Source organism: Carassius auratus, chromosome 32 (assembly GCF_003368295.1).
Source record: "Carassius auratus strain Wakin chromosome 32, ASM336829v1, whole genome shotgun sequence".
NCBI classification, from domain to species: domain Eukaryota; kingdom Metazoa; phylum Chordata; class Actinopteri; order Cypriniformes; family Cyprinidae; genus Carassius; species Carassius auratus.
In genome coordinates, this window is record NC_039274.1 from 6425362 (window position 1) to 6452068 (window position 26707).

The 26707-nt window shown below is 39.1% G+C and overlaps 1 protein-coding gene across 2 annotated transcripts in view; it reads left to right on the forward strand.

Moving 5' to 3' along the window:
* The window catches only part of LOC113051449 (activating molecule in BECN1-regulated autophagy protein 1), a 44566-nt gene that overhangs the window by 973 nt on the left and 16886 nt on the right, over nucleotides 1-26707 (forward strand). Inside the window, exons 2-12 of one of the 2 annotated variants that reach the window (XM_026215201.1) lie at nucleotides 269-502; nucleotides 2261-2319; nucleotides 2463-2646; nucleotides 2773-2945; nucleotides 3680-3746; nucleotides 4748-6171; nucleotides 9716-9802; nucleotides 12049-12231; nucleotides 14173-14247; nucleotides 15015-15115; nucleotides 25851-25961. In XM_026215201.1, the coding sequence (XP_026070986.1) occupies nucleotides 371-502; nucleotides 2261-2319; nucleotides 2463-2646; nucleotides 2773-2945; nucleotides 3680-3746; nucleotides 4748-6171; nucleotides 9716-9802; nucleotides 12049-12231; nucleotides 14173-14247; nucleotides 15015-15115; nucleotides 25851-25961 (2596 nt within the window). In that variant the 5' untranslated portion in view covers nucleotides 269-370. The remainder of the gene's footprint in view (nucleotides 1-268; nucleotides 503-2260; nucleotides 2320-2462; nucleotides 2647-2772; nucleotides 2946-3679; nucleotides 3747-4747; nucleotides 6172-9715; nucleotides 9803-12048; nucleotides 12232-14172; nucleotides 14248-15014; nucleotides 15116-25850; nucleotides 25962-26707) is intronic. The other variant, XM_026215202.1, reaches the window with a different exon arrangement.

Here is a 26707-nt window from a genome sequence, read left to right on the forward strand (position 1 = left end):
TATAGTTTTAATCATTTTAGTACATCAAGTTAAACTGAATGAAGATGTGAAATGTTGGCAAATAGCTGAATGTGTGTTTTTTTTATGTATTATTGTTGTTGTTGTTGTTGTTTGTTGTTGCTTAACTAAACCCTGCAAGAAATTGTCTCATTGTCATCAGATTAATATTGAGTTGTAGTCAAGTTATGATATTCAAGAAGTTTTGTTGGCCCTTTTTAAAAAATAATATTGAATGAATATTTGTTGATTTCTTTTTCTGTGCCGCCAGAATGATGGCGTGGCAGTAGCAGTGGTGGTCTGGTTGTGTGTGAGCCGGTGGACGGCTCTGGGTCTGGTGTGAGAGGGTCGGCGTGAGGAAGAGTTTGTGGAGATGAAGGTGGGACAGAAGAACTCTGTGTGTATCCTGTCCAGTCGAGAGCGAGGAGCACGAGGACTTTCCTCACACAGGATCCTACAGCAGCTTGTGGAGGAAAAGACACAGCGCATGAAATGGCAAAGCCAGGTAACTGATCTCTGTCATCTGTTGACTTGTGTGGGAGATATTCAGTTTTATTAAGACAACCTTGTTTTTATTTGTTTTGTCAATTGTGGAGCTTTAGGGTTTATGTACTATTTGAGGTTCAAAATAAATAGCTTATAATGTTCTGGAAAACAATCACTCTCAAAGTGATTCCAACAATTTCATTCCTCCATGTCATTATCATTATAGATGTAGTGATGACTTAACTTTATTGTTAAATTATTCACATTTAACAAAAACCAACCAATTCACAATCTCAACAAATTAGAATATGGTGAGATGCCAATCAGCTAATCAACTCAAAACACCTGCAAAGATTTCCTGAGCCTTCAGAATGGTCTCTCAGCTTGGTTCACTGGGCTACACAATCATGGGGAAGACTGCTGATCTGACTGTGGTCCAGAAGACACTCATTGACACCCTTCACAAGGAGGGTAAGCCACAAACATTCATTGCCGAAGAAGCTGGCTGTTTACAGAGTGCTGTATCCAAGCATGTTAACAGAAAGTTGAGTGGAAGGAAAAAGTGTAGAAGAAAAAGATGCACAACCAACCGTGAGAACCGGAGCCTTATGAGGATTGTCAAGCAAAATCAGTTCAAGAATTTGAGTTAACTTCACAAGGAATGGACTGAAGCTGGGGTCAAGGCATACAGATGTGTCAAGGAATTTGGCTACAGTTGTCGTATTCCTCTTGTTAAGCCACCCCTGAACCACATACAACATCATAGGTGTCTTACCTGGGCTAAGGAGAAGAAGAACTGGACTGTTGCCCAGTGGTCCAAAGTCCTCTTTTCAGATGAGAGCAAGTTTTGTATTTCATTTGGAAACCAAGGTTCTAGAGTCTGGAGGAAGGGTGGAGAAGCTCATAGCTCAAGTTGCTTGAAGTCCAGTGTTAAGTTTCCACAGTCTGTGATGATTTGGGGTGCAATGTCATCTGCTGGTGTTGGTCCATTGTGTTTTTTGAAAACCAAAGTCACTGCACCCGTTTACCAAGGAATTCTGGAGCACTTCATGCTTCCTTTTGCTGTCCAGCTTTTTAAAGATGCTGATTTCATTTTCCAGCAGGATTTGCCACCTGTCCACATTGCTAAAAGCACCAAAATTTGGTTAGATAACCATGGTGTTGTTCTGCTTGTCTGGCCAGCAAACTCACTAGACCTGAACCCCATAGAGAATCTATGGAGTACTGTCAAAAGGAAAATAGGAAACAAGAGACCAAAAAATGCAGATGAGCTGAAGGCCACTGTCAAGAAACCTGGGCTTCCAGACCACCTCAGCAGTGTCACAAACTGATCACCTCCATGCCACGCCGAAGTGAGGAAGTAATTAAAGCAGAAGGAGCCCCTACCAAGTATTGTACAGTAAATCAACATACTTTCCAGAAGGCCATGAATTCACTAAAATGTTTTTTTTATTGGTCTTATGAAGTATTCTAATTTGTTACAATAGTGAATTGGTTGGTTTTTGTTAAATGTGAGCCTAAATCATCACGATTAAAAGAACCAAAGACTTAAACTACTTCAGTCTGTGTGCAATTAATTTATTTAATACACGAGTTTCACAATTTGAGTTGAATTACTGAAATAAATGAACTTTTCCGCGATGTTCTAATTTATTGAGATGAACCTGTATATCTATCGTAATGGTTTTTGTCCTTGTTTAGAACAGGCCTTAATACTGTGGTTTGGAAGTGACTGAGGTAGAATCACTGCTCTTTTGATTTTCTTTCGTTGTCACAGAAAGTGGAGTTACCAGACAGTCCCCGCTCGACCTTTCTTCTGGCCTTCAGTCCCGACAGGTACAACCGTTCTGACTTCTTTCTCATAGTCTTCTGTACAGATCTGCTAAATAACCTGAATGGCTGATTTCAGGCTTTTCCAGTTAGGGCCTATCATCTACAAGCTAATCAGATAAGTGTTTTTTCTATTTGTCTCTTCACAGGTCTTTAATGGCCTCAACCCATGTGAACCACAACATCTACATCACAGAGGTTAAGACAGGAAAGTGTGTTCATTCTCTAGTGGGTCACCGCCGGACACCCTGGTGCCTGACCTTTCACCCTAGCATTCCTGCCCTTATTGCCTCAGGGTGCCTGGATGGAGAGGTTCGAATCTGGGACCTGCATGTAAGGCTTGACCATACATGTATTCCAAGATTGTAATCGTTCTACACTTTGCTTTAATGTTTGTTTTCTGTAGATTTGTTGCCACAGCTTAATTTTTCTCAAAAGAATAGTGTGTTTTTGTTTCAGGGAGGCAGCGAGAGCTGGCTCACAGAGAGTAACTCAGCAATTGCATCCCTTGCTTTCCATCCTACTGCTCAGCTGCTGCTTATTGCCTCCAACAATGAGCTGCATCTATGGGACTGGAGTCGGAAGGAGCCCTTTACTGTGGTGAAGACTGCTAGTGAGACAGAAAGAGTCAGGTTTGATGCGGATACATTTGATAAATTTATAGGGATAGTTTACACAAAATTGTAATTTTGTCAACAACAACTCACCCAAACCCTTTGTCGTTCAAAAAATAATAAGAACCAGAAATGACTAATAAACACATTTTTAATGAAACATGAGAAATTTCTTTCCTTCCACTGAAAGTCTATTCACCTCTCCATTTTGATACTTTAAAAAGTTTGTCAAAGAAATCTCAGTTAAGAGGTTTATTCCATTTTCTGAAGATAGACGATTGCTTAATATGATGAACAGATTTAATTTAGGCCTTATTAATGCATATTAACGTTGATTAATGCACACAAATATGGTAAGCGGATTCTCAAATGTTCTTGCTTGACAATAAAAAATAAAAAAGAGTGTTTGTTCTCATGTCAAATAAGCACATTTGAGAATGATTTTACTTTATTTAATGCACTTCATGTATCATCATATGTATCTATTTATGTATTCATCATATAAAATGAAAAATCATGTTTCTTCAGAAGATTTGGGTTAAACTGCTCACGTGGACTTTTTGAAGCGTCATCGTTTTTGTGGAATGGATTTTAAATGGAGGGACAGAAATCACTCCGGTTTCATTAAAAATGCCCTCATTTATGCTTCAAAGATGAAGTAGTTTGGGTTTAAAACATGCGGTTGAGTAATTGATGACTGATTTATATTTTTTGAGTGAACTGCTTTTGACTTTTTTTTGTGTTTTTTACAGGTTGGTGAGATTTGATCCATTGGGTCACTATATTCTAACTGCCATTGTAAACCCTTCAAACCAACAGGTGAGTCGTCTTGCTGGAAATGTTGTTTCAGCACAAGACATTACATTTCTATTAGGGCTGGGCAATTTCTCAGATTTTATGAAATAATTTGAATTTAATGTTTTGCCACAATTTTATTTTTTAGAAATCGAAGAATCACAATTTTGAATAGAAACATTACCAAATGTTAGAATTAGACACTTTGACAATGTGCCCATGTTAACAGTAAAGAGAAAAGAATGATCCAACCACATGTCGGCGTACGTGATCAATCGCTCACGTGTGACACGCTCGGTGAAGGACCATAAGTAGAATAAATATATCACTAAAAACCTTTCACACAGAATACGCTTTTGTGTTGACAAAGATGCAACGTGGGCAGTGGAATAGGAAAAATGCAGGAAGATGGGCGTTTAACTTCTTTTAAGTTGAGTGCCGCATTGTTAGAAAGCAATTTCATGTTGCAGGAGACGTGAGCGCATGTCACACAGAAAAAAACAAAAACATATTTCATGTTTGCATCATGGTGACTTCAGGCTGAAAGCTGCTGTTTCATTGTTCTAACTGAACATTTAAGGTTAATATTAGTGTACTGGTGTTATACATTCAGTCGTTTTGAATTTGAATTACCTTGAATTTGAGTTTTTTTTTTAAAAGCATTTTCCTTGTATTATTTCTGAACATATAATATGTATAAGACAAGTTTGTACAAGATGTAATTGTAGTTCTGCATCTTTTTTTGAAAAGATATTTTACAAATGATTTGTTTAACATTTACTTCATGCTGACATGTTGTTCATGTGTGGTTCACTTGGAATATTTTTTTCTTTTAACTAGAGGGTTAATAAAAAAAATAAAGTTACTTCATGTTGTAGTTACATTTTCAAGTTGACTAGTTAAAAATCGAGAATTGGTCAGACGTTCTGAAAAGGTTTAGATTGAATTCTTTTGCCATATTGCCTAGCCCTAATTTCTATTCTTTAACATTTGTTACTACATATGCTTGCATTTGTGCTTTGCAGAATGATGATGATCCTGAGATTCCAATGGACAGTGTGGAGATGCCTCATCTCCGTCAGCGCTTTTTCCTCCAGTCCCAGCCTGTAAGACGCACGCCCATCTTGCACAATTTTTTGCACATCCTCACTTCCCGCAACTCGGTCCCTCAGTCTGGGGGCACTTTCGCTGCTTCCAGTGATGAGGCCTCTGATTCGTCTGAGCGTTACTCTGTTTTGAGGGATCGATCTCAGCTGCCACACCATGGTTGCGTTCAGCCACTCGGAATCATGTGTTTCTGTAGCCGTTGTTCATCAACACAGGTTTCGTCTCCGCCTGACGAAGACACCTCAGACTCCGCCTCCTTGGAGGGACAATCACATGCATCTACCTTTTCGTCTGCGCGCACAGAGCCGCGAATACCACGGTTTCCTGTTGAATCTCAAGCTTCAAATCGGCCCTCGGCATATAGTTCTGTGTATGGTGGTGGGAGCAACGTGCGGAACACATCTTCTAGCTCTGGGAGGAGGGGAGTGGCTGGAATGGCACCCATTCCACCTTTCCGGCAGCAACCACCAGGCAGAGAAGATGGAGGCCGTCTCACTGGGGCAGATTGGATAGGCTCTGTGCTTAATGGACGAGGTAGCAGTATGACAACACCCAGAACCAGCGCTTCCTCTTTCAGCCTGCATTCTGTCCTGCGACAGCAAGGGACTTCTAGCCAGTCACCTGTTTACACCTCAGCTAGTGATGGATGGGGCCTTTCTCATAGCAGCGGCAGCACATCAGGAACCAGGTCTAGCAGGCAGCGCCCTCCAGAGGAACCGGGGCACAGCAGCCCTTCTTTCATCCGCAATGTTCTTCAGTGTAACCTTAACCACTATTTCATGGAGTGTGAGGGAATGCAGGACCTTGCGCAGCCTCAAGAGGGCAACAGGCAGGACCAGCAGACTCGGGAAATGCTGAATAACAACATGGACCCAGAGCAACCAGGTCCATCTCATTACCAGCCACTCAACGGTGGCGAAAACCCTTCACGCAGTCACATGAACCGCTGTAGAGTCTGCCACAACCTTTTCACCTACAATCAGGGTACTAGGCGATGGGAGAGAACAGGACAGCCAACATCTGCTGAGAGAAATGCAGCTTTGCAACACACTAGTCCTGCCCTCCACAGCGTAGCCCCACTCTCTCATTCTGATCATGACCTACTTGAACGCAGACCCATGGAGCCCAGCCCAGACGCCCCAGAGCCTCATGTTCCCTTTTCCCGCAGCACAGTTACTGGTCCGCAGGAGGAGCGGACCATTGGGCTGGTCTTCAACCAGGAAACTGGACAACTAGAGCATGTTTACAGGCAGTCTGCCACCTCTCGCTCTACAAATGTATCACAAGAAGCCTTAAACCAGGAAATGCCTGAAGACACACCAGATGACGATTACTTACGCAGGTGAGGAAGCCATGAGGAGTCAAACTTTCTTATTTGTTTGATATTAAAAGTGTTCCTTGTACTAGAAAACATAGCAAGTTTCCTCATCAGTCCAGAAAGATTGAAATTAAGCTGCATTAATGACTAATCTTCGCAACTTATTGATATTAGATGTTGGCTCATGGCCATCTACATTAAAATGGCAGCAATGAAAAAAAATATATATATCTTTTGGCCATATACTCAACCGTTCAATAGTGACTAACACCGCAGACATTTACAAAGTTACAAAATATTTTGTATAAAATCTTTGTATAACATTCTATTAATCTACGAATCCTGAAAAAATGTATCTCAGTTTCCACAAAAGATATTAAGGAGCACATTGTTTTGACATTGATAATAAGAAATGTTTTTTCAGCACCAAATCTGCATATCACAATGATTTCTGAAGGATCCTGTGACACTGAAGACTGCTGAAAAATCGGCTTTTCCATCACAGGAATAAATTAAACTTAAAATACTTTTAGAGCATTTTTATGCCTTACAAACTTAAACATACGTGGTTTTCTGTGGTGTACTGAACTATTGTAGACTATATTAGTTCATATTATGAACAGAATTTAAAAGAGTTTGTTGTAAGAGATCCCAGGCGTGACAGTTCCTTCCCGAAACAGTTGCACGCAGGCCAACCTTATTATTGAGCCCAATTATATTGCAATTTTTAAAAGGCAAATAATAATTAGAGTTAAATGTGTGAAAATTTGTTGAACTGTGTTATTACTGGCTGCGTGAGCAACAGCTCTGCGTGAGGTGCTCTGGTACTAACACACCAGCTGTGAGTTTGATGTCATGTCCAATATAATTTTAATCTTTCTTATTCTTTAATAGTAGCCTCATTGCAAAGCCTGTATTATTAAGTGACACGATCACAAAGCAGTCCACACTGCAATGCGCCACATTAACTGTTATTGGAGTAAGATGATCAGGAACCTTGTTTGGGCTTCAAAGAAAAGTGTATGACATGGAAAACAGCTTGTTTTTATGTCATTGTTTTTATGTTTGGATTTATGTGCATTTCAGAAGAGCTTGTTGTGTTTACCAAGCACGCCAAAAGTGAAATGCATGACGGACTTCTGAAATGGTTCATTGGGAGCCTTCACATGCAAGGCAAAATTTCACCCTGACTTGCTGTAAGACGCCTAGAACGGATGAAAGTATCTGCAAGATACTGACGGAAACTTGAATGGGACATGTTTGTTGTATTTATGCTGTTCATATCAACACAAGCAGAATGAAGCTGATATTTGAGATTTGTGAGCTTTCATTTCTCACCCTTGTGTTCCCAGCTAAAAGGGACACCAGGTCCTTGAAGTGCTGACAGGTCGTGAATTTAGTTGAATTTAAATCTGTAAAAACGTAATCTTCTATCGAAAAGTGATTAAAAGTGCTTTCAGTGAACTTAGTGTATGTGTACACTACCATTCGAATGTTGGTGGTCCGCACAGTTTTTGTTTTAGATTTATTTATTTGATTAAAAACAGTCAAAACAGTAACATTGTGAAATATTACAATAAAAAAATACATTACAATTAGAAAGCTAAACTGTCAGCAGTCATTTGTATGAGATGATTCTTTAGAAATCATTCTAATATGCTGATTTGGTTCTCAAGAAATACTTTTTTCTAGGATTCTTTTGTTCAAAATAACATAATTGTTTTGAAAATGATATATTTTGTAATGCACGTCACTTTGTTACTGATCAATTTAATGCATCATTAGCACCAGAAAAAATCTTACTAAGCCCAAACATTGAACGGTAGTATATGTGTAGTCTTAATCATAGCAGTGTAGGAAGAGTGAGTTGCTAGTACACAGTGAAACTTGAATGCTAAAGACATATCATTTGTTTGTGCGTCACCAGTTTAGAAAATGGTCTGTTTTTTAAGGCCCTGTACAACTAGTCCTGTATTTTGATTTGGTAATGTCCATATGAACCATGGGTCAGACTGCTGATGCTGCACTCTGTGTAGTTGAGTCATTTAAGGTAAGCATTGACTCAGTATTTAACTGCTTCTCTGGACTGTCACATTTTGTTAATTAAAATAAGTAGGCCACTTGGCTCATAAAGAGAAGTCTGGTTTTGCTGGAATCTGCAGTTAAGTTAACCGACCCACTTTTATAAGTTGAAGTTCATCACATTGACACTTTTGTAAGGAAGCTGATGTAAAATGTGGGACAATCTTACTCCCAGATTACTCCCCTCGAGGGGTCCTGCAATGCCAGTTACAGTCCTTTGGGGGGCAGTAGCTCATCACGCTGTGCATATGTGGCGTTAACTTTGCACACAGATCTCCATCACTGAGTGGCCTGTGGGCCTTTATTCTGATGATGTGCTCGCATTTCACCGGACAGCCTGTCCTATGTGCATGGCTGTGCTGTGATGTGGCTGCGTTTTAAGTTAACAAAAAAACAGTATCACACCTCACTTATGCAGAAGTGCAACAAGAATAATACCCTGTCATTTGACGTTCTCCCACGAGTCCCGCTCCAGTTCAGTGTTACTTACTCACAGCTTTGAGCATGGAGCAAAGTTTCAGAAGGAAGTCTTCCCACTACATGCTCTTGTGTGATACATGAAACAAGAGCAGCCTTTTCATTGTAAAATAAATGGAAGTTGTTTAATTAATGAGAGTTGGCTCATTAAAGTAGCATATAGATAGAAAATAAAAATGCTGATATTTAAAGGTTACTTGTAGAATAGAGAAATATTAAAAGGTCTATCTTTTTAAATATTAAAAAGACTATAGTTCCAAATCATGAGTAATCTAAGGGTGATTGTAGACAAACTGAGTAACCAGAATAACCAGAACCGGAGGCCTTGTGTGCTTCATCTCTGTTAAAATGCAGATCTTGATCTTTAAGAGTCAAAGGCAGCAAACAAAGCAAATGTGTGAAAAGGAGTCAGAATCGATCCGTTCTGTTTTTGCTGTGAGTCAAAGGGCAGAAGATGGCATTCTAATGAAGAGCTGAGCACACCCACACCAAAAACATTCACATACACACACATCACACTGACTCATGCTGAATAAAAATGCCCTGCTTGCTACACAACTGTCCGCCTGGCTTTGTGCCCTGCCAGTACGAGGCAGCATGTTTTCGTCCGCAGGACTCAGTCTTCTTTTTTTAATGGCCTTCAGCATAATCTTTGTTGTGTGAGGAATAGCACAAACTCAAACTTAACAATGCCCCAATTTAATGTATTTTAACCGATTCCTAGCCAGGCCTTGCAGAGCGCACATCATTACTTACACATTACATTCATTTAGCCTTTGCATAACAGTCGGTAATGAGCATACTAATGTCCTTGTTCGGTTTGATGAGATTTTTAATGATTGCAATGGCCCATGGTGGGGAGTGTTACCGTAGAAACAGCGTAGTGCAGATTGGAGGAAAATGTGTCTCCATCTTTGTGTGATGTCCTGTTCAGAGTTTCTTTATATGAGCAGGAGGGAACGTCTTCACCATTCAAAAGCATGCAAAGCAATATAATTCTGTTTTGTAGGAGGCTGCTGGAGTCATCCATGATGTCTCTTTCCAGATATGATGTCTCTGGATCACAAGACCACCCCATCTATCCCGATCCGGCCAGGTGATTCATTGTGTGTGTGATGTGTTTGTTTGTGTGTGTGAGTGTTGCGTGAACTGCATTTCATGGTCATGCCACTTGGCCGGTGAGGTCTAGGTAATGAGGAAGACTGTGTGTCACGCTGCCGGACAGCGGAGTGACATTTCAGACATGCCAGCACCCCAATGTCCCCCTAATTCAAACACGCACTCACATTGCCTGTCAGCATCCTCTGAGTCTGTGAGTGAGGCTCATAATAAAGTGAGTTCATGGCTAGTGAGTCATTGTTGAGCTCTGGGGAATCAGCTGTGGTCCAGGATCAAGACAGATTGTTAGCACGGACTCCCGCTGACAGGTTCACACAAACACACAGCCTGACACACACCTCTAACCTGTGAATTACCACAACAGGCTCATTGCCCCCTGAGCAGAATGTACCTGGTGTTAGAAGCCATCCGAGCAGAGCGATAGTCTGACTCCAGCACATTCAGAGCCACAAGTAATTGGCACTGTATGACATGATTGTTTCCTGGATCTCTCTCTGTCTGTATATTGGCCGCAAACACGTCCTCAAAAACATGCTGATTAACTGTGTGTGTGCAATGTGTTTAGGCTCTTTCAGACAGACTGTCACTGATTTGGCTGATTCTCAGTTCCTTAGAGCTCTAAAAAGTTCTGCCAAGTTTCTGTCCCTGCAATTGTATGTGTTTGTGAGGGAGAATATTCTGTGTCGTTTGCTTCATAATTACAGTAATTCTCTTTGTGACTGGTTAGGATGTGTGTCCATTGTCACACCCTGGGGTTTATTTGGCGTTTAGCTCTGTTTGTCTTCGCATTGAGCTCATCTGTTTCAAGCTGGTGCAGATGTCCTTGCTCAACTAGTCCGAGACGGAATGAAACTCCAGATGCTCTTCCTGTCTGAACTGCACAAAGGATTTTAGTTTTCCAAAATGGTAACTAATGTCTCAGCAGCTGAATTAAATGAGAATAGATGCACCTTGATCCAGTTAGCCAGTACTACCAATGACAAAGCACCTTTACATAAAACAATAATATAGTGCACCAATCAGTTCGTATAATGACATAAAATACAAAAACACTTATGCAAGCGAATCGTGCCCACAGCTAAAGTTTGGCTGCTAAACTGGGAAGACTTAAAACAATAATGGTGGGTACGTTAGTCGAGTGCTAATGTGACTAACTGATCAAACAATAGTTTGTAAACCAAAATATGTCTACTGAAATATGGAAAATATGCATTTGCGCCCATTTGTGTGCCCATGGGCCTGCTGGTCTAAAAAAGAAGTGTGTTCAGGCGCATTGCTATTTTAAGGAGCTGAAAATAGACTGCTCCATAGACCATCTCAAACCTGGTCTAATGTCTGGCGCAATGTTTTTTGTTATTTAAAGAGTGTGTTAGTATAGGCGGGTCCGCAATTAAACACAGGGAAGCACAGCAGCACAGAAATATGCCAAATATTACAAATTAAAAGAATTGTAATGAATTTCGGCCCCGGTAAGAAACAACCAATCAGATCTGCGGTCCGTAATTTTTTTTTGTGTTCAAAGTATACAAAATGTATATAATAAGTGAGTACACCATGAATCCATTTTCCAAACCGTGTTTTTAGCTTGTCCTGAATCACTAGGTTGCACCTATAATAAGTGTTTATATTTGGACTGTTTTCGATTGCTTCGGGGATACCGCGGCGGAGTAACCCAGTACCTTTGTGATTCTTCATTGACATAAACAGAGAGAAGTAGTTTATTAACCGCTAGAGCATCAAAAGATACCGACTGCAGCTTTAAGGATAGCTAAGGTACAAACTGCAAAAGAGAGATTTTTCAAAAACCCATATGACCTGCTCTTTAAAAACAGAAGATGATCAGAGGAGGTTCCTGTCAGGGTGGAAAAGGTCAGATGGTTACAAACATGAAAATGTCACTAATTCAGTGAATGGAAGTGAAACACAACATGTTTATCTATGAATCATACCTCAGTTTTGTCTATACTAATGTTATATTGATTAATTTATTAAACATCTCTAATTGGCCATTGCTTTAATGTACTCAACAGACAGTTTGTGACTGGTCACAGTGCTGAACAATTGAAACTTTTGAGTATTGTGTAACAGTGCATCTCTTAGTATGTGTATTTATTTGATTCATGCGTCAGGACAGAAACAGTAGGACGACTTGTTTGGTATGTTGCTTAGTAAATATCTAACATCACTGTGGGTTCTATCTGTGTTGTGTGTGTGTGTGTGTAGGTTGTCGCCTGCAGCATATTACGCACAACGTATGATCCAGTATCTGTCACGGCGTGACAGCATTCGCCAGCGCTCTCTGCGCCCCCCCAGCAGACCCCGACCCCTGTCCTCCAATCCCAGCAGCCTCTCCCCTGGCCCTGCCCCCAGCGTGGAGAACAACGAAGTTGACTTTGAGGAGTTCGAGTAAGTAAACAGTAACACAGACACACAAAGCCTGTGTCAAATTGTTTCTGCATTCTAACCTGCTCTCATCCGCTCGTAAAAATCCCTGTGGATTTATTTCCCTGTTTTGTTGCTAGGCAACCCAAAAAACATACAAGGCAGGCTCTGAATCCCAGAATGTTATCATTGCTGCTTGTCAACCGACTTATTGAGCTTGCCAACAATTTTACCAGAGTTGCCCGTGGCATTTCTTCTTATAGCGCTTGGTATTAGCGTTAGCCTTGGCTTGAAATGCACTTTGATTCCGATGGGATGTAGTAATGTACTGCTTTAAACTTGCTGCTTTATTCCTGTTGGACAACTATGAAATTATATAAGTCAGAGAATAATTGTTTTCTCTCATCTGCTGTGTTTTAAGTTCAAATCAAAGTTTTGTATCGTGCTTTTCAAAATGCATATTATTTCAAAGCAGGTTTACCAGGGTTCCTTTGCAGTTTGGAAAACTATGGAAATGTATGAGATTTGATTTCCAGGTCTTGAAGAGTATGAAAATATGTTGATTTGTGATTTCAGTTTTTAAACGTTAGTTAGTGTGTCATGTTGCTGTTTGAGCACAAACAATATTTGTAAAGTTGCAGCACTGAAAGTTCAATGCAAACGGAAGTTTCATATAAAATTCTGTCAGTTTATTGCATACAAAACGGCTGATAAGGGACTAAAACAAACTTCTTCCCGGGTCCATTACTTCACAAACCCAGATAAACCCTGTCCCGGGAACATGCAACAAAGGGGACGAGGCCATGTTGTGCTGCTTTAGAGAAGAGGAAGAGAAAAATCTGTGCATATGTGAATCGCAATTCACGGATTCACAAGTTTCAAAATCAGTGTTCTAAAGCAGCGGTTCTCAATCCTGTTCCTCGCTCTCTCTCTGTCTCACTCAGATCGTTAGATCAACTTCAACAAACCGTTCCATTTATACACTTATTTTCTAAAAAAACAATGAGAAGCGTTATAAATGGATGTGCGTACCATTGCTGTGCTGTATTAAAGCTTAAATCAGAATAAAAACATATATTATAATATATAAATATATTATAATATATAAACACAAAAATAGTGTTCCAGTAGCTCAATTGGTAGAGCACTGGGCTAACAAGCGCAAGGTTGGGGGTTTGATTCCCCAGGTTTTCCATAAGCCAATTATGAAATAGCATGTCCCTTGCAATCTCATTATCAGACGTGTAAGAATCTGAGCCATTCTCTCTTATTTTGAGTACAGTTATGAAGTCCAGATTCATATTTTAATATTCAAAAGCTCTTTAATTTGTTTGTTTTTGAAAGCAGCTAATTAGTCTGTGCTCATGGCTTCAGTCATTGGTCCTTTTATGGAACCATTAATGCTCCAAAAAATTTCTCGCTTTTCCTCTCTCCATCCCCTCCACTAGTTAAATGTCAGTGTTTCTCTCCTCTCCAAACCACGCTTCTCTTCTCCCCCTCTCTTTCTTTTTTTTTTTTTTTTTTGTCACAGATTAGATGCCCTCCTCTGAGCTGATGAATAATTCCACCCGCTGGCTGGAGAGTTCAGCGTTCACTGCAGTCTGGGACCACAGATCCATATTCATCAGTATACTTATGAAACCCATCAGTCTTTCATTTAGCCTTCATATTTATATTTATGTTTGCCAAAAAAATGATTTATTTTCTTTCAGTTCTTTATCATTCATTCCCACACTTACCTTGTAATCATACCGATGTTCTCATTCAGCCAAAAAATTATTGCAGAAATTCTTACGCTATTTAATTATGTGTACACACTTGGACTTAATTTTCCAAAGTTACAAAAGAGAAATTATTTTAAATGTTTAAATGTTTGATCTAATGATTATTGCTGCTGACCTGTTCGTGTGTGTGTGTGTGTGTGTGTGTGTGTGTGTGTGTGTGTGTGTGTGTGTGTGTGTACAGGGACAATGTAAGCAGACATAGGGCTCCTCGTAATGCACGGATGTCTGCCCCCTCCCTTGGTCGCTTTGTGCCCAGGTAGGATCACTTTTATTCTGTTTATGCCAACGCACCAGAAATACATGCTAACTCTGTTCCAAAACCTAGTGAGCTGCCTCACTGCCTGCTGCTTACATGGGCAGCGTCTAGCTGAGAGTGTGTTGTGTGTCATACAGACTTGAGTCACGATTGATTTCATTACATTTGATGTGAGAAATGACACAATATTCTAATAATAATAATATTACAAATAAATATTATATTATTAGAAATATGTGTACTTTTAATATAAGTTTGGGGTCAGTAACGTTTTTTTAAATATGTTTAATCTTCAACAAGTCTGCATTTTTTTTTTTTATTAAAAACAGTATTGATAAACAGTAAAGTTGGTAAATATTGTTACAATTTAAAATTATAGTTTTCTATTTGAATATATTTTAAAATGTAATTTATTCCTGTGATGGCAAAGCAGCCATTAATCTAGTCCACTCTATTATCAATGTAGAAAACAGTTGTGCCGCTTAATTTTTTTGTGGACACCCTGATACATATTTTTTTAGGATTCTTTGATGAATAGAAAGTTCATAGCAAAAAAGTAAATTATTTAAACTTTTTATTGATACTGTTTACAATTTGAATTTCTATTGAAATTAGTTTTGTTATCAGTTACATTTAAAATCTGCATTTTTTTTCTCCTTTCATTTCATCTGTCATGCTGGATATATTGTTGAGAACTCTCAAATCTTGGGTTCTCATATTCTGTCATTCTCTCTCCCACTGCCTCTGTTTCCCTCTATCTCTCCCAGGCGGTTCCTCTTGCCGGAGTTTTTGCCGTATGCTGGAATCTTCCATGAGCGAGGGCAGCCTGGCCTGGCTACACACTCATCCGTCAATAGGGTCCTCGCAGGTACGTTCGCCCTCTAAAGCTACAGGAGTTTTCTAATATTAGATGGGCTGGGTACTCACTGAAGGCTTTGCCAGGGATGAAACGTCCCAGAAATGTTTGTATAATGTCATGTGTCGGGTCAATGACGAGTGCTAATTCGCCCACTCGCTCTACTATTTTGGCTAGGAGGGCTCTCAGTGGGGCTCTTTAACAGCAGTTATATTCGTGTTGACGTTTCTGCATTAAAGAGGTAGTTCAACTGAAAATAAAACATTCTGTTGTCATCTGTTCACACTAGAGGTCTTCATGGGTCCACTTGGATCTGAAAACCCGAGGACCCGAGCAGGTTCAGTTCATTATTCTGCCTGTTCATACAGTGCTTTTCTTTTTTGTGTGCTGAAGTCTTTCGCCGGAGATCAGGTTGCAGACAAAACATGTGAATCCATGAATTATTCGACTGTCAATTTATTTTTTATCAAACTATCACATTTATTTTTCAAATCCATTGGTCTCAGTTGAAAGCCGAGCTCAGAAATAATTTGTTTCCATCAGGCAGGCACTAATATAAAGTAGCCTAATAATACATTTAATAAATGTTAAATAAATCAAAGTAATGTAGAAGTGGCCAAATCACTGGGATTTTTCCTGATTGAATGCGAAGCTGCAGGCTGTACACAAGTCAGTGGTGTTTACATTTGGGTCCTGTCAGGTTAAATGCCATCGGGTTGGACTCAGGATCTAATTTCATCGGGTCAGGTTTTTCTTTTAACGGAAATAATTTATATACGTCGGGTTCGTGTAAGAAGTGATTCGGGTTGATTCTAGTCTGGCACAGATTTTAGGACCTGAGAAGACTTCTAGTTCACAATCATGTCCCAAATGTGTTTTATTAGCTATTGTAGGGCTTTAGAAGCCATGTAACTACAGTTATTTTGACGACTTTTTTATACAACACATTTTGAGTGAACTACACCTTCAGTATGAAACATATATAGCTGGAGTGCTATCAGCGAAGTATTATCTACAGACAAATTGTTTCATCTAATTAATTGTGTTTTCTCCCATGTTTGACCCAAAATGCTATGATTTTGTATGGTCCCATGTACCTTACCTCTTTCATCAAACCCTGCTCTTCAAAACAACTTCCTAAACACCCAATAGTCTCATCTTGGTACACCTGTATGCCGCAGTGTTATTAAAAAAAATGTTGTCTTAAACCAGCTGCATCGCTAAACAGAAGTGAACCATCGCTAAACCAGAAGTGCGGAAAAATCAAACCTATGTTGTGAATGAATAGTAAATTACCAGAGGTGTACTGTGGAAGCAGAAAAAAATATAGATATTTAGGAAACAACATGCACATTAGTTTTTTTTCAGGACCAGCTTTACAAATTTTTATCAGCCATCTTTTAAGTGCTTGTGAGGGTGGACTTCCCTTACTTCACAGATCCCACTCCCTACATACCCTGCACCAATTCAACATAATACAAATGTCCACAGAGCTGTTTCTCGCTTTTGCAAACCAGCATTCTTTCTTTCTCCCACATAGAGAGGCATGTTCAGCCCACACTAATTGCAGTGTGTGATACGAGGTTCAGAAATGCCCCTCTCCAAACCCTCTCCAGCTCACACAGAAGAGCATCATGGCTTTACTTTACAGAGCAGCAATCATTCAGTCCATCTCCTCTCCTCTCAATTTTTTTTAATCAAACATTCTAAATAAAACTTCTGTCATCATTTATTTACTCTTGTGTCATTACAAACTTGTATTACTGACTTTCTTCTATGAAAGTTATTTTGAATGTTTCATCTTTTTTTTTTTACCCTAAGAATCTGCAGAAGAAAGAAAGATGTGCAGTAAATGATGGCAGAATTTTTCATTTTTGGGTAAAATATATTGTGCGGCTGTGATGTAAACAAAGTCCACATACGTGATAGTGTTGGAAAAGTTATTACAGTCATCTGAAAGATTTTTTTGTGGCAAGACTAATTATGTGCATAAATTAACTGTGAATTATTGTTAAATCAGCACTTTATCTAGTTTTTGTAATTGTCAGGTTCACTGGGGGTGAACTAATCATATTGAATTTTTCTGTTTTTCAAATAGAGAATTACTTTACCCAGCATCCAATAATCACTCTTGGGATTAAAGTTCAGTAATACAGGTTGTTTTGTGGACTCCTGATATATTGTGTTGCAGAGGGTAATTGCATAGCCATAAGGTTTGATTGCCCCTTGTTCTAAGATGAGAGTATATGGCTGTTATTGTGAACTCCAGGGCAAATATCCAAACTGAGGCAATTACCAGCACACATTCCCCCTCTTCAAGCATTCTCCTTCTCTAACTGCTCTCAGACAACCTCATACAAGCCCCACAGCACAGAGTGCAAATACAGGACACCCATTTAAGACACAACTTTCCACATGCCCAGGATTTCTCTCTCACTCTCTCATGCTCTCAGTATTTTTGCTGTGTACTTATTTCTCTACTCTGAAATCAGGGATCTTCAATTTCGTTTTGTTTAATGCTGTGTTCTTGATTCTTCTCTTCTTCCCCTTCTGCCTACCAGAATGTGTCTTGTGTAGTGATATTTGTTTTCAATTAGAAGTTTGGTGGTTTGTAACTCAACTTCAAACTGTCCAACTATATTTAGGCTATAGTCCTCATGAAAACCAAAAGAAGACCATGAAATATTTTGGGCGTTATCTATATACCGGCATAGATGAATTGTTCAATAATATTTAAAACATGCATTTACAAAATAGATATGATCGGTTGCCTTCAAATTTTCATTTTGGAGTGGAGTATCCCTTTGTCATTATTCACTTACCCCCATGTCATTCCAAACCCGTAAAGCTTGGTTCGTCTTCAGAACACAATTTAAGATATTTTGGATGAAAACCGGGAGGCTTTGTGACTGTCCCATAGACTGCCAAATAAATAACAGTGTCAAGGACTTTATTTAGCATTGTCTTCTCTTCCGTGTCTGTTGTGAGAGAGAGTTCAAAACAAAGCAGTTTGTGATATCCGGTTCGCGAATGAATCACTCGATGTAACCGGATCTTTTTGAACCAGTTCACCAAATCGGACTGAATCGTTTGAAACTGTTCGCGTCTCCAATACGCAATAATCCACAAATGACTTAAGCTGTCAACTTTTTTAATGTGGCTGACACTCCCTCTGAGTTCAAACAAACCAATATCCCGGAGTAATTCATTTACTCAAACAGTACACTGACTGAACTGCTGTGAAGAGAGAACTGAAGATGAACACAGAGCCGAGCCAGATAACGAACAATGGGAAGTGATGGGAAGTTTGGTTCTTTTCTGCAAACCGGTTCTTTCGGACAGTTCGTTTCAATAAACCGGTTGAAGAAAACGGTTTACCAGTTCTTTAGCACTCAAAGAAATGACGTCATTGGCGATGATTGGTTTGTTTTAACTCAGAGGGAGTGTCAGCCACGTTAAAAAAGTTAACAGCTTAAGTAATTTGTGGATTAATGCATATTGGACATGCAAACTGTTTTAAACGATTCAGTTCAATTTGGTGAATTGGTTCAAAAAGATCCGGTTACATCGAGTGATTCGTTCGTGAACTGGATATCACTACACTGCAGTGTTTTGAACTCTCTAACAACAGACCCGGAAGAGAAGACAATGCTGAATAAAGTCATCGTTTTTGCTATTTTTGGACCAAAATATATTTTTGATGCTTCAAAAAATTCAAACTGACCCTCTGATGTCACATGGACTACCTTGAAGATGTTTTTCTTACCTTTCTGGACATGGACAGTATACCGTACACACAGTTTCAATGGAGGGACTGAGAGCTCTCGGACTAAATCTAAAATATCCTAAACTGTGTCCTGAAGATGAACGGAGGTCTTACTGGTTTGGACCGACATGAGGGTGAGTCATTAATGACATAATTGTCATTTTTCTGTGAACTAACCCTTTAAATACCGTTTAACTACAGATGGGAGGTGTGATAAAGCCAGAGCTGACGAGCCTTAGGATGAAATGTGGAATGAATGAAAGGGTTAGTGATGGGGAACAGTGACCCTCTCTAATACAGCCCGTCCCTGATCCATTCAGTACTGTTCCACCCAGCGCTGCAGGCCTGACGGATCCCTCAGGCTGTTATTGTCAGAGAGAAACCCAGTTTATATGGACTTTTCAGAGCATGAAAAACTGCAGCACAGTCCCGATTATCTTTAATGGAATGGTTCTTTCACCAGACTTTCTCTCTATTCTTGCTCTGTCGGGTCAGTGCTGAAGAGGCTGGTGAATATATATATGAGGCTTATGACTGAATTCTGCTGCATGGGCAGATTGGTCATTTATGTTTTGCTGTGTGAAGTAAATTTCCACTGAAATTATTAATTTTATCATGAAGAAGCACATTTTTCTTAGTAGTTGTCCTTTATTCCATTATTGTATGGGACACTTGTGCTGACCTCATTTAGCACACACACCACATGCCATTCAAAGACTCCCTCGGGTAATCACTCCTTAAAACACTGAGTAGAGTCGCTCTTAAAACACAGCTGAGTCTATGGAGAGTTCAGGAGAGGTCGCCCCTTCTCTCTCCCTCCTTGTTTCTCTTGTTTCTTGTCTTTGTCTTTCTGGGCAGCTCCAGGTAGTGACCCGTCTTTGAGAGGTGCAGCATCAGTAATGCCCCTTAGCTGCTCTTTATTCTTTTGCATTGGCAGAGCTCAGAGGACTCAAAGGTTAGGGGTCACATTAGGGCTGTGCAATTAATCGCATTAGTAAAGTAAAGCCGGTCCTGTGATTAGTAGTAAATCATCATCACCTGCTTTCAAATTGAGCGGCATTCACTACACATAGCAGTAGTTCACTGACAATTAGGCAATATCACGTTCATAATCACAGATTAATCGCATTCTGTTTCAAACTCGATTATGCCTAGTTTGTTAGTGAACTACTGCTCTGTGTAGTGAATCCTGCTCAATCTGAAAGCAGGTGATGATGCTTTACTATTAATCTCGGGACCGGATTTACTGATGAGATGCGCATGACAGTCGTATCCGTCTAATTTTACAGCCCTAGGTCACATGTCGTCATAATTTCCTACTCTATGTTCAAAGGGTTTCTGATTGTGATAGTCTGTTAAGAGGTACCATAGCTCTGTAAGGAATGCAATATGGAATACTCGCTTACTGCTTAATGAATACTTAAGCAGTGCGATGCATACTGTGTGAAGACTTCTATTTTTTTTATAGTATGTGAAATAAACGTATTGCAAAATGTATTACAGTATTGTTGAGTAATGCATTCTATAATTGATCAGACTGCAGAATTGGTAATTATTGAAGTTATATTTTTTTTTTTTTTTACATAACACACACACACACACACACATACACATATAAAAGACCTCTTTCTTAAGCGTTAACGAACCTCACTGGCCCCAAACGTTTGAACTGTAGTGTATACATCTTTTGCCATTAGTTTTCAACTTGTTAAAAGGATTTTTTTGTTTTGTTTTTTTTTACTAGTATGGACATAGTTTGAAATATTCCCTCTGGCAGGTCACAACAACGAATAGAGACACCTTAAACAAATTTGATGACTCTATTTAGTCTCAAAAAGAAAACAGCTGTCTGTAAAAGCTTTGGTGAGGGACATATCTGATGATTTTCCAGACTGAAGTGTCAGCATGTTTGATTAACTGATGTAGAGGAAAAAAGAATCCATTTTCAAATGATATTTGCATTTAATCTCTTTTGATACTGTCATCCTCCAGCCTCTGGGTTAAGCGAAAGAGGATGCAGCTTGTTGGATCTGTTGTTCATTCAGTCAGAATCTTTCCAGATGACACAGCATTATGACATATTGTACTTCTGAACTATATTCAGAAAACATTGCATTGCTCGTGCCAGCTGGAATGGTGACTATTAGTTAATGGTTGTAACAGTTTTCCTGCTCTGTGTGAGAAGGTGCAGACCTGACCTCCTCTGTGCTAACTGCCTGTGTCTGTGAGTGTTGAGAATGTAATTGGTGTTGAGCAGAAGTTTAATCAGCCAGCAGGTCGGGAAGTTCTGGTCCTGCCAAGACTCTGAGACCTGTTACACTAATCATCCAAACTTACAAATGTTCTCCCTAGTGTAACAGAACCATTTGATCATCTCACACTGTGCTTTTGAGGTTCACAAAATATTAAAAACTCTAACATTAAGATAATTTTGAGCATTTTAGTTGAGACTGTGTGGTGGTTTGTGTACTGTTCAACCACCTGTGGCCTGCTCTCCTTTCTGAACTATACCTGACAGAGCAACCAACTAACCTAGAAAATACACACTGTCACCTTCACACTTTGCAGCTGTCTATAAATTATGCTTATAAAAGACTTACACGATTACATTTGACCATCTGAGCAAGTGCAGGTCCACACACAGAGCAGGGAACACACACAAACCGTGAACACACACCCAGCAGTGGGCTGCCATTTATGGTGCGGCGCCCGGGGAGCAGTTGGGAGTTCGGTGCCTTGCTCAAGGACACCTCAGTCGTGGTATTGCCAGCCCAAGACTCAAACCCACAACCCTAGGGTTAGGAGTCAAACTCTCTAACCACTAGGCCCTTCCCTAAAGTTTTAGCAGAGGATGGTTCCAATCCATTGACCACTGGGTTATGAGCCCAGCACACTTCTGCTGTGCCACTCTGCTGTAAATATCAATAGTATCATTGACATTGTTATAGCATTGCACACAACTGTTTTTTCAGTTTTACAGGTTTAAAATGACAAGAGGGTGACAAATCTTTCACTTTTGGGTGAACTCTCCCTTTAACAAACAAGGTGTAGAGCAGTGAACTTTTGAACTGAGTGTTTTTAAATTGCTCTCTGTTGTTGGCGCTTTTTAATTTTTTAATCCGTGAATGACTCTGAGAATGTAAATGAATGCTTCCTTCAGTGTCTACAGCCTCTGTCCACCTCATAAAATTCTCCTCAAGCACTCAACACCCCCAAAAGTTCAATTATTCAGGGCAATTTGTTGTGCGTCTATGAGGGAAAACGATGGCCGTGAAAAAGGCTTAGCTTATAACTGCACTGTGACAGATGATAAATACTTAATCCCTCACCCTAGCCGCTTTTGATAAAATTGTCATTTAAGTGTAGCTAATTCTTGTAAACTCCGTCTGTTCCTCATCTGTTCCACTCCACTCCTCCAAATCGTCTCTGAAATAAAACCATGTTACAGTAAAATGATTAATTACATTCTTTGTTTTTTGAAGATGACTTTGTGTCACAAGGACGTGTTTTATGTGTCATTCATCTAATGATGTTTTTATTGCAATTTCTTTGGAGATTTGCCCTGTTTTTGACCTACTCTTTGGAGAGTAAAGAATTTGATGATTCAGTTTCAGTCGACATACTCATCTCAGTTCTGTCCATCATGTTCTACCTTATTTCCTCTTCAAAAGCTCTGTATCTGTCAATATGGCTAAAACATACTCTACTCTTCAGAAGATTGGGCCCATTAAGAAAGGTTTTTTATTTTTTATTTTATTTTATTTTTCTTCATTATTATTACTTTTGTTCAGCAAGTATGCAATAAATTAATCAAAAGTGATAGTAAAGACTAGGGATATAAATTTTCGATCATTTACATGATTGAACATCGTTTAAATTAATGATCAATTAATCGATTAATCATTAAACTTAATGCTTTAAAATGTGTCAATTGCAGCACTGATATGACAGGATGTGCTAAACCCACTCAAAAAAATAAATGAACACTCTTTCTCACTCATATTAAAGGGGGTTTAGTTTGAATAAATGCTAGCATCAGGATAATAAAATGAATAGATGTATGATCATTTGATAAATTGAAGATAGCACGCCGTACGTTTGAGATAATTTTACTTTGTTGACTGTTTCCTATCCCGCACGGAGACTGCTGAACGCGCCTCTTAAAATGGTTTTGTTGTGCTCTTCGTTGTATTTTAAAACACAATAGCAATGTTTTCAACTGACATTATGGCATTAAAAATAAAATTATCCCAAACGTAACTGGCACGTGTGGCTGTTCTGCGCAGTCAGTGAACCGCTTTCCACCGGCACTGCTGCAGCAAAACACACTGCTGCTCACATAAAACACTTTTATCTGAGTATTTTGTTCAGTACTTAATTTGATCCTGCTGGATACTGTTCCGGAAAATGTCAGATTTTGCGTCCCGGTAGGCCTACTTGTTTTTAAAAATCTGGCATTTACAGTGCATTAGATCATGACGAGGATGGAGCAGGTTTGGCTGAATGTATTTGGAGATTATTGCTCACGTCTCATTCGGCCAAATGTTTCCATATTCGCAATGTATTTGAATGTTAAACTATTATTTATAATTTAAAATACTAAGCTTGTACTTTACACGCATTCACGTATAGACGGAAAAGATCATCCTCTTCACATGAGCAAATACATTCTTGGCTTAACAGCAGAGTGGACCAGTATACTAAGGTCAATTTAAACTGACCAGTGTATTTTAAATAACAGACTGTGATGTAAGTTTGAATTGTTCGAATATGTGGGGTATGTGTGCGTGAGGCGCCAGCGCGATCAAACAGCTGAGACACACTTCTGTCTTAAATCCGTTATCTTAAGTCAGATATATTTTGCATATTTTTTATTTTTTATGAAAACAAGTTGTCACTTTTATTTTAGGCTCATTACTTATGTAGTTTTTTTTTTTAAAGCATCCCATTTATTCATGAATTAAGGATTTGTTCGATTTATTAATTTGTTCTCTCAATTCACTTAAATCATGTGTTATTAAGGAACAAAATTAATGAAACATGAATAGGTGCCACAAATTAATAAGTCGTAGGAATGAATTAAAAAGTTGTAGAAATGAATAGACTATCTGTCCTGTCACTGTGTTTTGTAGCCCTACAAATTGATGACATGAAATAATAATTTGGTGAAATGACTTAGTTACTACATTTCTATAGCTTTCCAGCTTTCCATGTTGTAGAACTTTGTGTTATTTCGATTTAAATGTACTTTAATGTAGTTTAAATCACATTAAAAGCCTAATTTGTGCATTATGAATGAATGACGATGCATCTAGATACCATCACTGCCACTCACAGCCGCTCAAATGTGTTTTGCGCACGAGCCGCACGCAGTCCAATACTTAATAAATTAACAGACTATCGATAGCTTTAATCGATTAAACGTTGACATCTCTAGTAAAGACATAATGTTACAAAAGAAAATTTTCCATGATTTGTTTTCATAATAACATGTACAGTGTTAACAGAAGAATAACACCAGCACTAGATGTGTTGTATTTCAGGCTAGGTTTAGTGGAAAGTTCATAGCATTCTGGTTCCCAAAGGGTCTTTTATAGTAAAAGAAGCTCTCCAGCTCATTAATCCATGGCTGTTAGAGCAGCTCCTGAAAGCCTGTCTGAATGCCAGCTCGCTGCACCTGGGTGTCTGTTGGCTGTAGAGTGCAGGGGGAAGCTGTGTAATAGATACTTATGTCTGCATAATGTCTCCTTGAGTCCAGGTCATAACAGGCAAATCGAATCTGTTAGGCAGGCCCAGGATCGACCCTCTACTGGTAAATGGACCTCTAAGTGTACTGTTTGGCCAAAGCCTTGATTCTTCCCTTCTGTAATTATGGTGACAGGGCTGAGCGCTGAATAGGACAGCCTGACATTTCCTTGTTTACCTCAGAGAAGAGATATGTTGCAGGAAGAGACCTGTATTAAATCCAGTGATGAGTGTGTTGACTGATTTGCTAAGTGCCCAGACTGCAGTATAGTTTATATAACCATTGAGGGACTGTACGCGGAAGAAGTTATCACAGATAGACGAGAATCGTCAGGCAAAACAAGGCTTAACTCTTACTGTCTAGATTAGATGGCAGAAGAGGATTTGTAGGTTTATTAAACAGTGCAGACATGTTAAACTATTTCCAGATTTTTGTCTGTCATTTAACCTGATGTTACCAGTATTAGTAGGGCCCATGTTATTAATGTTATTCTGTGTTCTGCTTGAGTGTTCAGGCCTTGAGCGATGCCCTGTAAACTGCAACATGACACAATACAGCCTCTGTAGTCAAATGCTGTTAGATTTTCCTTGTTCTTGTAATGTGCTGTTTCTGTTGTGGTCAGATGTACACTACCATTTAAAGGTGTGTGGTCGATAAGAGTTATTCATATTTTGAAAGAAGACTTTTATGCTCATAGGCTGCATTTTACTTGATTAAAAAATAGAATATAACTGAACTACTATTGTACAATATTATTAAAATAGCTTTTTTCATTCTGAATACATTACTCCAGTCTTCAGTGTCACATGATCCTTCAGAAATCATTCTAATATGCTGATTTCCTGCTCAAGAAACACTTTAATATTGAGAACAGTTATAATATTAATACATATTAATGTTAATAATATTTTTGTGGAAAATGTGATACATTTATATGATTATTTGATGAATAGAAAGGTCAAAAGAACAGTTTTTGTTATTTGAAATATAAATCTTTTGTAACATTATAAATGCCTTTACCATCTCTTGTAACATTCTTAATGTCTATACTGTCTTTACTTTTTGATTGATTTAATGCATCCATATTAAAAGCATTAATTTCTTTCAAAAGAAAGAAATTACTCCAAACCTTTGAAGAGTATTGTAGGAAGTGTGCGCTGTTTACTTAGAAATATTGACTGGTTGAGGATTTTTAAATTGCTGTATCTATTTTTGCCTTTCTCTTTTTTATTAAGGTGCTGTTATTGGGGACGGTCAATCTGCAGTGGCCAGCAACATAGCCAACACAACGTATCGTCTACAGTGGTGGGACTTCACCAAATTCGACTTGCCCGAGATCAGTAATGGTGAGTGGTTGAAGGGGTGTATCAAAGCAATTAATAATAAACAGACTGTCATTATTAGTTAGAGATGGGGCAGTTAATCCATCAGTACATCGTGTTTTATCTTAAGTGATTCTGAATCATCTACAGTCATCTGAAATTTAGTTTTTAACAATGAATATTCCACACAAAAAGCCTTGTGCAAGTATCTTATTTTGGTTATGACTTTGTTGTGTATATGAACAGCAGAATAATTGATAAAAAAAAACAGAATTAGAATTGATCCCACCCCTGGTTTCTGTGGTGTTTTGTGTGGGATTTTCCAAAAAGGCACGTGTTCTTTTTGAAATTAAATTTTTGCCATGTGCCCATGCACCCGAACAGAAACATAAAATGCTTCGATAACCCCACAGTGTTGAGGAAATTGTAGTGAGGGGAAAGGCTGCACCATGATAAAGTGGCTGTAGAGAAAGGTAAGACCGTGCACTCCATTGAGCACAAGAGTGCAGCTGATGGAGGACAGATGCCATGGACGGGAGAGGAAATTGGTCAAATATTAGAGTTACCTTCTTCCCCGCCTCTCTCTTTCTTTCCCTCTCACGAAGAGCGTTACTGGAAGCTCTTGGCGATTATCCATGGCTGATTACAAGATTACATGATTTTGGCTATCTGGGCTTGATCTCACACCTGGCAGCACTTAGCCACTAACATCTGTTCAGCCTATGAGAATCTTCAGTATCTCAGAAAACAAGGTTAGCATCCCTCAGGGC